General features: G+C 42.5%; 1 protein-coding gene across 2 annotated transcripts in view; it reads right to left on the bottom strand.

The window, feature by feature from the left end:
- The window catches only part of PROS1 (protein S), a 67,796-nt gene that overhangs the window by 37,868 nt on the left and 14,936 nt on the right, over positions 1-14,992 (bottom strand). For both annotated transcript variants that reach the window (XM_075854458.1, XM_075854457.1), the window contains exons 3-6: positions 12,876-12,900; positions 11,981-12,067; positions 7,913-8,035; positions 4,518-4,649 (exon numbers count right to left, since the gene is read on the bottom strand). In XM_075854458.1, the coding sequence (XP_075710573.1) occupies positions 4,518-4,649; positions 7,913-8,035; positions 11,981-12,067; positions 12,876-12,900 (367 nt within the window). The remainder of the gene's footprint in view (positions 1-4,517; positions 4,650-7,912; positions 8,036-11,980; positions 12,068-12,875; positions 12,901-14,992) is intronic.

Genomic DNA, 14,992 nt, shown 5'->3' with positions numbered 1-14,992 from the left:
AACCCTGTATCCTTCCGTCTGGAGCTCCCCCCATCCTTTCGCATACATGACGTCTTCCATGCCTCCCTCCTTAAACGCTGCTCCCCGTCCTGGTCCCCCTCGAGGATACCTCCTGTTCCCGTTCTCACCCCTGAGGGGGTGGAATTCGAGGTGGCCAAGATTATGGACAGTAGGATGGTCCAGGGCTCCCTCCAGTACCTGGTCCATTGGAGAGGATACGGGCCGGAGGAGAGGACTTGGGTACCTGCCCGTGATGTTCACGCTGGGGTATTGATCAGGAGGTTCCACCTCCTCTTCCCCACTAAACCGGGTCCCCTTAGTAAGGGTCCGGTGGCCCCTCATAAAAGGGGGAGTACTGTTAGGGATCTGCCAGGTACTTCATCTAGCTATACTCCTGGGATTAATCAATCCACACCTGAGGCCAGACCTGTTCGACGGACACCATCTCCCACCAACCAGGGTGGCAGGCTCAGGAGTGGGAGAGCCTATCGCGGCCTGGTCTCTCGGAGTTAGCTCCGCCCCCTGCCCTTTATTACCTGCCCTGTGCTCTCCCTCAGTGCTTGTAATTCTTTTGGATTCCTGGCCCCACTGCTGCTTGCTCCAGCCTGCTTCTGCCGTGCTTCTGCCTTGCTGCAGTTCTGCTTGACCTGCTTTGCTTGCCCTGGCTTGCTTCTGTCTCCGTGCCCGCTCGGGTGTACTCACTTCGTCCTGGTCCTGACTGTTCGTTCGCCGCCCCGTTTCCTCGTGGTGTTCCGTGGCTACTGCCCCTTCCCTTGCGTGTTCCCTGTTTGTCTTCCTGTGCACTTAGCCAGCGTAGGGACCGCCGCCCAGTTGTACCTCGTCGCCTAGGGCGGGTCGTTGCAAGTAGGCAGGGACAGGGCGGTGGGTAGATTAGGGCTCACTTTCCCTTCACCTCCTTCCTGCCATTACACTCAGTCTGTTTGCACAGCGTTGCTCTGTGAGATATGTGTTCTGGCTGTCCATTGTTTTCTGTGGTTCAATATCCCTTCTGGCATCTGCAATACCCAAAGTCATCCATCATACTGCAGATAGTGAACTGTGATTCATCACTCCAGAATACTTGTTTCCACTGTTCCAGAGTCTAGTTTCAGCGTGCTTTACAGAACTCAGCTAACACTTGGCATTGTGCACAGTGATCTTAGGCTTGTATGCAGCTGCTTCACCATGGAAACCCATTTCATGAAGCTCTCGACAGTGAGTGATTCAACAGTGGTTAAATGATTTTTATGTGCCACGTGCTTCAGCACTCGGCAGCCTCGCTCTGAGCTTGCGTGGCTTACCACTTCGTGGATAGGCTGTTTTTCCACCTAGACACCTCTACTTCACAATGATAACCCTTACAGGTGACCGGGGAAGATCTAGGAGATCAGAAATTTCACAAACTGACTATTGGCAAAAGCTGCAATCTAAAGTCACTGAGCTCTTCAGTTCGACCAACACTACCAGTAATGTTTGTCTGTGGAGATTGCATGGCTGTGTACTAGTTTTTTTTTGCTCCTGTTTGCAATGGGAGTGGCTAGGCACCTGAACTCAATAATAATAAGTGGTGTCCACATAATTTTGGTCATACAGTTATATTGTGTTATAAAGTTTTAATTTTAGACTCTAGACCTTGGTCCAGTAGAGCAACAAACCTCTCCTTGTATGAGAAAACCTAGAACTGTTTTGTATGGCATGGGTGGATCTACATGGACCACTCTCTTCAGTTAAATCAAGAAGATGGACTCAAAAAATTGGAAAGACTATTGTACTTCAATACCTATGAAATCTCAAAACGATGTGAACCCCAGTATAAATAATGCACTTTCTTGATGAATCACGTCTTTTTCTTAGATAGATTCTTTAGTGCTATTTAGATAAGGGTATCTCAGTAAAAGGTGGAATGCTTCAAAACGCGTCATCCTGATCCATATGTGTCTGCATTAAGACATACCCTATTAAAGCTTGTCATTGGAGAGCCATTAACTTCTTAGTTTTTAGTGCATTTCCTTGATCTTAGAATAGGAAACAATACATTGTTTAAATGTACATATTTTGTCCGCATTTGCACATATGAAGAAGCAAATGCAGACTAAATTGCTATGAGTCAGGGCAAGAACTATAGGTAACGCACAATACAGTGTTACGGACGGTCAGGAGGCAACAAATAGATGAACAAAACATATTTTGATAGAGTGGATGCTGAATGATGTTTTCTTGCTGTCAAGGGAAGGGAATAGCACATACAAGATTTATGTAAGGCTGTTTGCGGTGTCTTCTCTTGAATTCTCTGCAATGAACATCAATTGATTCCAGTGATGTAGTACTGAATCTGTTTCTCTTGGATGCTCTAGAAGACTGTGGAGACTCCCAGATATGGATTGGGTTCTTAATCACAGAGGACCTGCACTCTCAATCGTACAAAATTACCTTTTTAGGGACTAGATGTTATTTTATGAAGCTGTTCTTAGCAGTGATAAATGCCTCCCGTGAAGTAGAGATAAATCTATCAATGTACTAAATTGAGTCGAGGATTTTAGAGATACGTTTTGAATAACATTCAAGTATTGGTGTTAAATAATGTATTCCTCTCATTACATTAGGCAATGTTGAATTTCTCATGTTAACAGTTTGGTAAGAAAAAAAAATAGCTAGATTTATAAAAACCTCAAGAAGTGTTAAAGTGGTTATGTGGGGACCGAAAATTATTAGTAGTGTACTCACTGCAGTATGTGAGTACACTGCTAATATACATTCCGGTACCCCGTCGTGCTGGTTATGAGATTTTAATAGATTTTTATAGCGCTGGTGGGGGACCGGAAGTTTAGTGGCACAGTCTTCCTTCATGACGACACAACTCTTTGTCATGTGACCGGCGCTGCTGTACTCTATGCAATTGCTGTACTACTGCTGTACTACAGCTACTACTCACATACTGCAGTGAGTACACTGCTGTTACTTTTAGGTCCCCACATAACCCCTTTAAGGGGATGGTCTTACAATTACAGCCCCTGTCCATATGCCCTATCAAGGCATATGGATGTCATAGAGGAGGGGACACTATCCGGGACTCCTTCTATGAGCCAGAACAGAGAGCAGCTATGTAAGAGGGGTTACCACTCTAGCGGACTTGACCCATACATGCATAACATGGTTGGCCATTCATTTGAATCGCTTGCATATAATGCTCCAATTTCGCTGCGGGGACTGCAGGAGAATTGAATAGCGAGACGTAGGAATAGAGAAAAATGTCTCTCTTAAAAGAGGAATACATTTTATTTTTTGTAATTTAAACTTGCCATGTGCTCCTCTTAACACTTCATAATGTTGTATGGAAAATAGGACCGGTATGGGACCAGACCAGACCAGGCATCTTTTCAAAGGTGAAGCTATGGCAGTGTTTTTATTTTTAATGTTTCAGGCTCTTTGAAGCTGCTTATGTAAGCCCAGAAACCTAATTACGTGAATAAAGTCTCCAGCCCTAGCACTAGGGGAAAATCGCTGCATACAGAATTTTTACAGTTTAATTCAATAATGCTGTATTCACATCTGTGTTCAGGTTTTCCGTTATTCTGCTACATCATAGGAGCAGAAGAACGAAAAACTGGAGCTGCTGGATCCGTCGCCTGATGGAAACCAACGACATGCAATGGAACCCTTTGACTTTAATGTGTTCTGTTGAATTTCATTCATAGTGCCCGTCGCTTTGCCGGACAAAATAGTGCACGGGAGCCTCCGACGCAGATGTGAATGGAGTATTATAAGCTCCAAAGCCCCCCTACTGGTGGCTGAAGGCAACCAGAATTGTCTCATTTAAATCTATGGTTGTGTGCATGGGAACTGGAGATTTGTATTTGTTCGGTCCGTGATATACGGTCCGCATGTTGGACACATTTCTCGGACCAAACACACTGCAGGGAGCCAGGCTCCTAGCATCATAGTTATCTATGATGCTAGGAGTCCCTGCCTCGCTGCGGAAAACTGTCCCGTACTGAAAACATGATTACATATATGATGACCATATATCACGGACCCAACACGCTCGTGTGAATCCGGCCTAAGTGTAAGGTCACGTGTAGGATCTGCTGTTCGGCCGCAGTCAGCGGTTTAACCACAAATCGGTGTGGTTTTCAGATGCTTGTTTATGTCATCATGTATTTTACAGGTAAACAGCCGCTACGTGTGACCTTACCTTAATGTGGGTATATTATAAAATGAATCCGCATTAAATTCTGGTCGTAGAAAAAACGAAATTATGTTCATAGTTGGAGGTACAATTTATACTCCATTTTATATATTTGAAATTTTTCTTTTTTTCAAAATCTGCAAATTGCTGTTGTCTACTGACATACTATCCCAGAAGACACCATCTATAGAAAAAAATCCTACCTAATAGCTGTGGTTGCAATGTATGGATAAGTGGAAAGAGACATACCTGGCTGCATTTTAGTAATAGAGATCTAATTTTGGTTTGATTATGTACATGACAGACAATAAAGCATGTGCAGAGCATTTACCGCTACAGGTGTGCTTATCAGGAAGCAAGTAGTAACCGTCATCACATGCACATCGGTAACTGCCGGGTATGTTTACGCATCGCTGACTGCAGCCGCCCTTCACTTTTTCTGGATCCTCACATTCATTAATATCTAAAATGAAAAAGAAACATATAAAGAGTAGGAAAGTCCTGGGAAGGGAGTTCAGTCTGATAGGTGTTCTAGACTCTTTTTTGGAATATAAAAGTTTAGTCATGAAATAACAAAATTCAAGCAGTTATGTTAAGTCCTCCTTCACACACAGAATTTTTCTGCTGTTTCGAACTGAATCAAAAAATGCTTCTAAAACTGCTAGCGTTCTTAAAATGAATCAGGCTTTTTTAGTGGCTTTTTTTGTGGCGTTTTTCATTTGGTGTTATTTTGTACATGCCTGTTTTTCTGGTGTTTTACATAAGCTTATGGGAAAAATGCCTTTGAAAAAATGCCACTGACCACAAAATTGCCACAAATCAAAACATAGTTGTGTGTAGTGCATTTGATATTTTCCTTCAGATTTTAATGCAATATATGGCCGCTCTAAAAAAATGCATTAAAAAACGTCACAAAAAAGGTACAAAAACGCAATGCCGCAAAACGCTGTGTGTAAACCAAGCCTAACAGTGGAGGTTTTCAATTCCCATCCCTGGACGAAGCATTAATTGCAAAATGCGCATCAAGCATGGTGGACTCCTTGTTGTGAGCTCCTACCTGGCTTCCTCCATCAACTCTGCTCCAACTTATCGGTATAACTTCTTACTTGGATGCAATTTTTTCACTTTACTGGGGGTTATAACCATACTACCATCATTGACATTTTGCATCCATTTCTGTATGGTTTTGATACATGGCTGTTTCCTTTGTATTTTTCTGATTGTACATTATAGCCACAAGTAGTGTATATACGGTTACCATACCGCATCAGGGTAGTCCACCTCATTGTTAGGCCCCATGCACACGACCGTGACCATAATCACGGTCCGTGATTACACGGATGGCCGCGAACAGTCACACGCGGGCCATGCTCCTATTATAAAGTATGGGAGCACAGTCCGTAAAAAACAAAAAATAGGACTTGTCCTATTTTTTGATAATATGAAGAATATCTGCAAGCCTAAAGAGATTGTCTAAGGCATAGACATATTTCACTTTTATGACCTGTGATCTTGGAGGTCTAGACAACCACAGGCCGACAACAGGAAGCTCTAAATCCCAATTTTAGGCCGGACACCTGAATCTACATAGAGATGAGTGGGAGCGACGGAAAAAGTGATAACCACTGTAAATATACTAAAAGTCACATGTAATTTTGTATTCCTGTGTATTAGTAGAACTAATATATACTATTGAGAAATTGTCCTCACATGAATACAGCTGCCCATGTCCTTGTACATAGTCATGACTTTCAGACTGAAAACATCATTGTTTACATTGCTGGTTTCAATCAGGGAACCAGATAACATTGCACAATAGAAAAAAAGGTTTATAAAACAAACTTTTATGGATTTTCCTTTTTTTTTTTACATAACTAAACAGTTCTATTTCTAACAAAAACAAATGTGGAAGAATGTTGGATGTAAAAGCAGCATGATGCTAAAAAGTGGAGATTCACTATAAAGTAGCCATCCCAAACTGTTCAATTACTGTAGAGAAATATTAGAATATGTGTTAAAGTTTGTGCTATCAGTGTTCGATATAAGATCTTTGTGTGTGAATTTTAGGAGATTCATAAAGATGAGCATTTGAGGGTTCCTGTGTGACCACATGAAAAATGTTATGGCAAAAAAGCAATGAATAAGTACAATATCCCAGATGGCAGTATTTGTATATTGTTTATATAGGTTGAGAAGAAAGTTGGATCTATATGTTAAAGGTCTCCCCTTCCCGTTCGTGTTGGCCCATCATCAAATCATGTGGCGCTAGAGGTCGGCACTGGGACGCTCATCATGAAAGGGACAGTAACAGAGGATAGAGGTGTGCAGGCCTAGCGGAGGGGAAAAAAGGGATGCTGCGACTTGTAGTTTTTCAGCATGTGCTGAAACAGCAAGCCCCGTCTCATAATTTTTGCAGATGACACCAAGCTATGTATTATTGTTCAGTCTATGGAAGATGTTCGTAAATTGCAAGCTGATTTGAATACACTAAGTGTTTGGGCATCCACTTGGCAAATGAAGTTTAATGTAGATAAATGTAAAGTTATGCATCTGGGTACCAACAATCTGCATGCATCATATGTCCTAGGGGAGCTACACTGGGGGAGTCACTTGTTGAGAAGGATCTGGGTGTACTTGTAGATTATAAACTAAATAACAGCATGCAATGTCAATCAGCTGCTTCAAAGGCCAGCAAGATATTGTTGTGTATTAAAAGAAGCATGGACTCGCGGGACAGGGATGTAATATTACCACTTTACAAAGCATTAGTGAGGCCTCATCTAGAATATGCAGTTCAGTTCTGGGCTCCAGTTCATAGAAAATACAAAGAAGAGCAACGAAGCTAATAAGGGGCATGGAGAATCTAAGTTATGAGGAAAGATTAAAAGAATTAAACCTATTTAGCCTTGAAAAAAGACAACTAAGGGGGGACATGATTAACTTATATAAATATATGAATGGCACATACAAAAAATATGGTGAAATCCTGTTCGATGTAAAACCCCCTCAAAAAACAAGGGGGCACTCCCTCCGTCTGGAAAAAGAAAGGTTCAACCTGCAGAGGCGACAAGCCTTCTTTACTGTGAGAACAGTGAATTTATGGAATAGTCACCGCAGGAGCCGTCAACGCAAGGGATACTAGATGCTTTAAAAAAGGCTTAGACAATTTCCTAGAACAAAAAAATATAAGCTCCTATGTGTAGAAATTTTTCCCTTCCCTTTTCCCATCCCTTGGTTGAACTTGATGGACATGTGTCTTTTTTCAACCATACTAATTATGTAACTATGTAACATGAAGAGCAGGTCTGGCATCACATCAGAGTGCGGTGAGTAACCCTGACTGGTAGACATTAGGAGAGGTGTGTAAAAGTGTTTTTGGTGATTAAGTTGATGTTTTGAGTCTCCGGATAACCCCTTTAACAGTTGATGTTGACAAATAAATTTGTGGCACAATCTTCCATTAAAGACTAGATGAATATACACATATTGAAAATTTCGTTTTTTGTTCTTTTATAAACAATTAAATGCCTCCAAGAGTGCAAGTTACAAGTATCATTGGTAAGAAGAAATTTTATTTACAAATTATAGAAATATTTGTGTCCAGTTTTCCAATTACCATTTATACTTTGACGTGCCCTCTGGTATTATCTTATATTTCTAATAGACCATATCGTACTATACATAAAATAACTATATGAGCAGAATGAGACAGGTAGTGTCACTAACCTTCATCGCAACGCACTCCCTGCCAGCCAGGTTTACAAATGCAGGTGAAATTTCCTTTACCGTCCTTGCATTCCTTATATCCATCTTTATTACATGGCAAGGGGTTACACTGGTCTGGAAGTGCTGTAAAATAAATGTGAGACATAAATATATTACATTACCTGGCCCCTCATGGATAAAAGCTAGAACAGAAAAACGTGGAGCAGATACCCACAGCAACTAATAAAGTCACTTTTTTCATTTCTTGACAAGGTTATCTTATGACGACAACTTCTTTCCATATGACGTATAAGGCATATGAACGACTCGAGATCCCCCTCTATGGGGGTTAGAGAAGCCGAACCCGCAGGGATCAGCTCATCCCTGGGCCGGCTTCTATTTACTAAGGGGTTTACTTGCACTGAGAGAAAATTTGATCCAGTATTCCACTTTTTGTCTTCACGAGTTTGTATACGAAGCCCTTCAATAGCATTGTACAATGATAACAGTTTATGTACAGTGAAGGAAATAAGTATTTGATCCCTTGCTAATTTTGTAAGTTTGCCCACTGTCAAAGACATGAACAGTCTAGAATTTTTAGGCTAGGTTAATTTTACCAGTGAGAGATAGATTATATATAAAAAAAAAAACAGAAAATCACATAGTCAAAATTATATATATTTATTTGCATTGTGCACAGAGAAATAAGTATTTGATCCCCTACCAACCATTAAGAGTTCAGCCTCCTCCAGACCAGTTACACGCTCCAAATCAACTCGATGCCTGCATTAAAGACAGCTGTCTTAAATGGTCACCTGTATAAAAGACTCCTGTCCACAGACTCCATTAATCAGTCTGACTCTAACCTCTACAACATGGGCAAGACCAAAGAGCTTTCTATGGATGTCAGGGACAAGATCATAGACCTGCACAAGGCTGGAATGGGCTACAAAACCATAAGTAAGACGCTGGGTGAGAAGGAGACAACTGTTGGTGCAATAGTAAGAAAATGGAAGACATACAAAATGACTGTCAATCGACATCGATCTGGGGCTCCATGCAAAATCTCACCTCGTGGGGTATCCTTGATCCTGAGGAAGGTGAGAGCTCAGCCGAAAACTACACGGGGGGAACTTGTTAATGATCTCAAGGCAGCTGGGCTGGGACCACAGTCACCAAGAAAACTAATGGTAACACATTACGCCGTAATGGATTAAAATCCTGCAGTGCCCGCAAGGTCCCCCTGCTCAAGAAGGCACATGTACAGGCCCATCTGAAGTTTGCAAATGAACATCTGGATGATTCTGAGAGTGATTGGAGAAGGTGCTGTGGTCAGATGAGACTAAAATTGCGCTCTTTGGCATTAACTCAACTCGCCGTGTTTGGAGGAAGAGAAATGCTGCCTATGACCCAAAGAACACCGTCCCCACTGTCAAGCATGGAGGTGGAAACATTATGTTTTTGGGGTGTTTCTCTGCTAAGGGCACAGGACTACTTCACCGCATCAATGGGAGAATGGATGGAGCCATGTACCGTCAAATCCTAAGTGACAACCTCCTTCCCTCCACCAGGACATTAAAAATGGCTCGTGGCTGGGTCTTCCAGCACGACAATGACCCGAAACATACAGGCAAGGCAACAAAGGAGTGGCTCAAAAAGAAGCACATTAAGGTCATGGAGTGGCCTAGCCAGTCTCCAGACCTTAATCCCATCGAAAACTTATGGAGGGAGCTGAAGATCCGAGTTGCCAAGCGACAGCCTCGAAATCTTAATGATTTACAGATGATCTGCAAAGAGGAGTGGGCCAAAATTCCATCTAACATGTGTGCAAACCTCATCATCAACTACAAAAAACGTCTGACTGCTGTGCTTGCCAACAAGGGTTTTGCCACCAAGTATTAAGTCTTGTTTGCCAAAGGGATCAAATACTTATTTCTCTGTGCACAATGCAAATAAATATATATAATTTTGACAATGTGATTTTCTGTTTTTTTTTTTTTATATAATCGATCTCTCACTGGTAAAATTAACCTATCCTAAAAAATTCTAGACTGTTCATGTCTTTGACAGTGGGCAAACTTACAAAATCAGCAAGGGATAAAATACTTATTTCCTTCACTGTATATGTATACAAAGTTCCTATTTAGGTTGGCCCAATAAATAAATAATTTTAAAGGGAACCTGTCCGTAGGTTTGGAGTTACTAAACCACAAGAATGTTTTTATACAGCTGGGGTTTCGTTTTCCAAATATTCCCTACGTCAAAATCAGCTGTTTCGGGAACAGTTAGTAAAATAAATTACAACTTTTCAAGAGGAGTCCGGCAGCATCGGGCGCAAGCGCACATGAAGCCGAGGACAGTGCTGTAAACTATGCGCATACGCCCGATGCCGCTCCCGGGCTCATCTAAGTAAACTGTAAGTTACTTTACTAACTATTCCTGAAACTGCCATTTTTGACGTGGGCAGGTCTGCATAACAACTTGCTGGAGTTTATGCCTCCAAACCTAGTGACAAGTTCCCTATAAACAACTTTTCACAACTTAGATATGCATAAAAAGTTGACGTCTATTCTCTATTCGTACACATAGCGGTTTTAAAATTTGTTAAAAAGTCTGCTGGTCGCTAGAAACAGACAACACCCTGCTACCCTGCAAATTGGATGTGCGGAGCCTGTATGGCACAACACACGACAGTCCCTATCACCCCCTACTACACAGATGTAGGCACTCTGTGTCCTGCCATATAGAGACTTCATGCAGCTCCGTGTTACAGGTAAATTCCCATAGAATATCTATAAAATATGGCATCAAATGGAGCATGCGCCTTATATTTATTGTTGAATTCCTTGTAAATCCAACAGAAAAAAACCCTGGATAGCTCCGCACAGTTGGGTCCCATAGACGTCTATTGGTGCTATATTAAGACTTCGGGTACATTACGGCCCCATAGAGAAGAAAACAAATCATGCATTAAGTACAAGATAAGCAAAGCAAAGTACAGTATTCATTAAGTATTTACGAAGGGTCCTCTTACACAGCGCCGATCAACGAGATGGCGCTCATTTGCACCTTTCACATGGAGCAATGCATGGGGAAGAGCGATTGTTTCTACGGTCGCTAGTCCCCATACATTTCTATTATGTTTAAGCAGAGATATGTGGTGCCAACGACGATAATATTTTCTGCTGCATAAACGATAAGATCAGCCGATGAACGAGTGATTGCTCATTCATCGGCTGATCGTGACCCCGTTTTCACAGGGCAATGATCGGGAACGAGCGTTCATATGACTGCTCGTTTTCCTGATATTTGTCCGGTGTAAAAGGGCCTTAAATTATCCAAATGGGCAGTTTTCCTTTAATGTTTTTTTTTTCTAACGGTATGTTCACACGGCTTATTTTCGGCCATTTTTCGGGCCGTAAACGGCTGAAAAATCGGAAGCAGAACGCCTCCAAACAACCGCCCATTGATTTCAATGGGAAAAACGGCACTCTGTTCTGACGGGGCTTTTTTTACGGCCGCGTTAAAAAATGCCAGAGAAAAAGAAGTGCATGTCCTTTCTTGAGCCGTTATTGGACCCGTTTTTCATTGACTTTATAGAAAAAACTGCTCCAAAAATGGCCGTAAAAAACGCCACGAAAAACACGCGTTTGAATAAAAATCGGCTGAAAATCAGGAGCTGTTTTCCCTTGAAAACAACTCCGTAGGTTTAGACGTTTTTTTGCTAAGCGTGTGAACAAACCCTAACAATCACAGTGAAAATTGATGACAGGTTCAGTTTCCTTTGATGATGCTTGACATACACAGATCCCAGATCTGATATATTTAACATGACAATGAATTAGACGATTTGCATGTTTTTGCTTTGTTAAAATGTAAAACAAAATATATATAAATTAAATATTAATTTTAGATGATAATACAAGAACCTTATACACAAGGCTTTGTCATTTGCAGAACCTCTCATGTGCTAGACAGTCACTGGATCAGGCACTGGAACCCTATAGTATCAATAATAGTTTTTTTTATTGTTTTTTTTAACAGTTACTGATTCTATGTAAAGAGTTTTAGTTGAAATAATATACAAACCATTAATGCAAGATCTCAGATCAGCAGGTCCATCAAAATTCAAGTAACTGATCTTGTCATTTTTATCTCGATAATTTCCAATGCAGGCTATAAAAGATAAGAAGGGTTTATTTTCTAGGTTCAACTTACAATAATACAAATGTTAAATGCCAATAAAGACATATAAACTGCTTAAATAATTAAAAGGGTTTTACATGAAATAACACTTAGTATGGACCATCAATGTGTGATCTGTGTTAGTCCACTACCCGAGGACATAACTGATCAGTAGGACAAAGCATGTTAATGCAAGCAACATGGCCCCTTCCATACAGTAGTCGTGGACTGCGACGTCCATGTGGCTGCGTCAGGTATTGCAGATCAGTCCCATTCAAGTGAGCTGGGACTGCACTGCAGTACCAGACAAAACAACATGGACAAGCATTGTGTCCCTTATTTTTGGAGATCATGGGGATACTGGGGGTCACATAGGCCAAAAAAAACCTTCACATTCCCTAAAAAAAAAGGGGGCTCTGTAAAACATATACCACCTGTATACCTTGATCCATCAAAAAATATATACAGTAGTCCCATATTTTAGTGTATGTCTGATGCAGGGCACAAATGTGGTGTGAATAGAGCCTATGGCCGGTTTCACACGAGCCTAGTACAGGTGCATTTTTGCTCCCAGTATTACGACTGAAAGTCCTAACCTGACCGTGGGTGTGTGGACCCAAACTTACAGCACCAAAGATCTCTATGTGCCCATATTATATTTGTGTGAAACCTGCCATAGATTTTTTTTTGAAAATTCAACGTGTATTTCTATCTGACCGAACACCAAATGATCAACATGAAATATAAACAACCAAGGAGTTTAACATTTTAGTAAACCCTAAGCCTTACCCTGACTTACCTAAATATCTTGGATAAAAATATTCCTTAAATAAAAGAATGAAAAGAAATCAATAGCATGAAACTCAATGATTACAGCACAGATCAACACTTTTAATGCAAGTCAATTATGAAGTAATCTAAAATAAGAACATTTATGTGTAAAAACCTCTGAGGGGGAAAGCAGCAAAAGATATATAACAGGCTAGACCTCTAATATATTATATTATAATTATATTAGAATCAGGGCCCGATTACAATAGGCACAGATACCCAGACGTAAGTGCACTTACATTTGGGCATCTGCGGATACTGTTATCTGGCCCCTGATTGTAGTATAGACCAATAGATGTACTCTAGACCAGTGTTTCTCAAGGTTGCTAAGCCAAGCACTCCTTACTCAAATAAATTACATCAATGTATCCCCAAGACTGTTATCATACAGCAGAGGCGTAGCTAGGTTCTCCAGCACCCGGGGCAAGGATTCAGTTTGGCGCCCACCCCCCCCCCCCCAACCTCTTTCCCGACATCTCCTTCCCCCTCGCCATGTTTGTTTTCTCTACCAATCGACGTGTCATTTCTTTTTATGTGACGGGAGCATAAAATTATTTGTCCATTTCACAAGCAATATGGTTCTATACACAACACCAGAACCAAGCTCAGTACATATATACAACACCAGCACAAATACAGCTCAATTTAGTGCAACCCCTGCCGTATAGGTGTGTACGGCGTAAAACTACAGCTCCCAGCATAATAAAGGTAATGTAAGTTTAACATAGACTTTTGTACTGTGTGACTTTTTGCAGGTTGTTATGTTTGGGTTAAGTCCCACAGCAGATATTTCAGCTCATATATGCCCTGTTTGTAGGTTATATTGTTATAATATTTGTATAGAATGAAGAATCCTGTTGCCTCTATGGGAATATTTTGTGCAGAGATTTATGAAATTGATGAAATACGTGTTTCTAGCAATCACCGATATCGACGATACGCCATAAATGCTTGTACACATTTGAGCCGAGGCGAAAAATCTAGAGAGCTGTCTGCACACTCACAAGCCCTCTCAATTATAGTCTATAGCAGGGGTCTCAAGCACACGGCCCGCGGGCCGCATGCGGCCCCTGGGGCTGTCATCTGCGGCCCGCGGGACACAGAGCCGCTAGTATCGGCTCTGCTCCGAGACTCTGGAATTCCCTGACATCGCTGTCCACATATGAACAGCGATGTCTGGGGCTTCCCCAGAGCCGGAGTCCCGAGCAGAGCGCTGGTGTCGGCTCTGCTCCGGGACTCTGTGGAATTCCCTGACATCGCTGTCCACATATGAACACTGATGTCTGGGGCTTCCCCAGAGCCGGAGTCCCGGGCAGAGCGCTAGTACAGGCTCTGCTCCGGGACTCTGTGGAATTCCCTGACATCGCTGCCCATATATGGACAGTGTGTCAGGGTCTTGCCCAGAGCGGAGCAGAGCGCTGGTGTCGGCTCTGCTCCTGGACTCTGTGGAATTCCCTGACATCGCTGTCCACATATGAACAGCGATGTCTGGGGCTTCCCCAGAGCCGGAGTCCCGAGCAGATCGCTGGTGTCGGCTCTGCTCCGGGACTCTGTGGAATTCCCTGACATCGCTGCCCATATATTGACAGTGTGTCAGGGTCTTGCCCAGAGCGGAGCAGAGCGCTGGTGTCGGCTCTGCTCCTGGACTCTGTGGAATTCCCTGACATCGCTGTCCACATATGAACAGCGATGTCTGGGGCTTCCCCAGAGCCAGAGTCCCGAGCAGAGCGCTGGTTTCGGCTCTGCTCCGGGACTCTGTGGAATTCCCTGACATCGCTGCCCATATATTGACAGTGTGTCAGGGTCTTGCCCAGAGCGGAGCAGAGCGCTGGTGTCGGCTCTGCTCCTGGACTCTGTGGAATTCCCTGACATCGCTGTCCACATATGAACAGCGATGTCTGGGGCTTCCCCAGAGCCAGAGTCCCGAGCAGAGCGCTGGTTTCGGCTCTGCTCCGGGAATCTGTGGATTTCCCTGACATCGCTGCCCATATATGGACAGTGTGTCAGGGTCTTCCCCAGAGCGGAGTCCCGGGCGGAGCGCTATTATCGGCTCTGCTCCGGGACAATGGGGAAGCCTCTGACATC

The sequence above is a fragment of the Rhinoderma darwinii genome, chromosome 2 (genome assembly GCF_050947455.1).
Source record: "Rhinoderma darwinii isolate aRhiDar2 chromosome 2, aRhiDar2.hap1, whole genome shotgun sequence".
In the NCBI taxonomy this organism is placed as follows: Eukaryota; Metazoa; Chordata; class Amphibia; order Anura; family Rhinodermatidae; genus Rhinoderma; species Rhinoderma darwinii.
The sequence above is the reverse complement of the archived record's forward strand: the minus strand, read 5'-3'. Positions and strand labels throughout refer to the sequence as shown.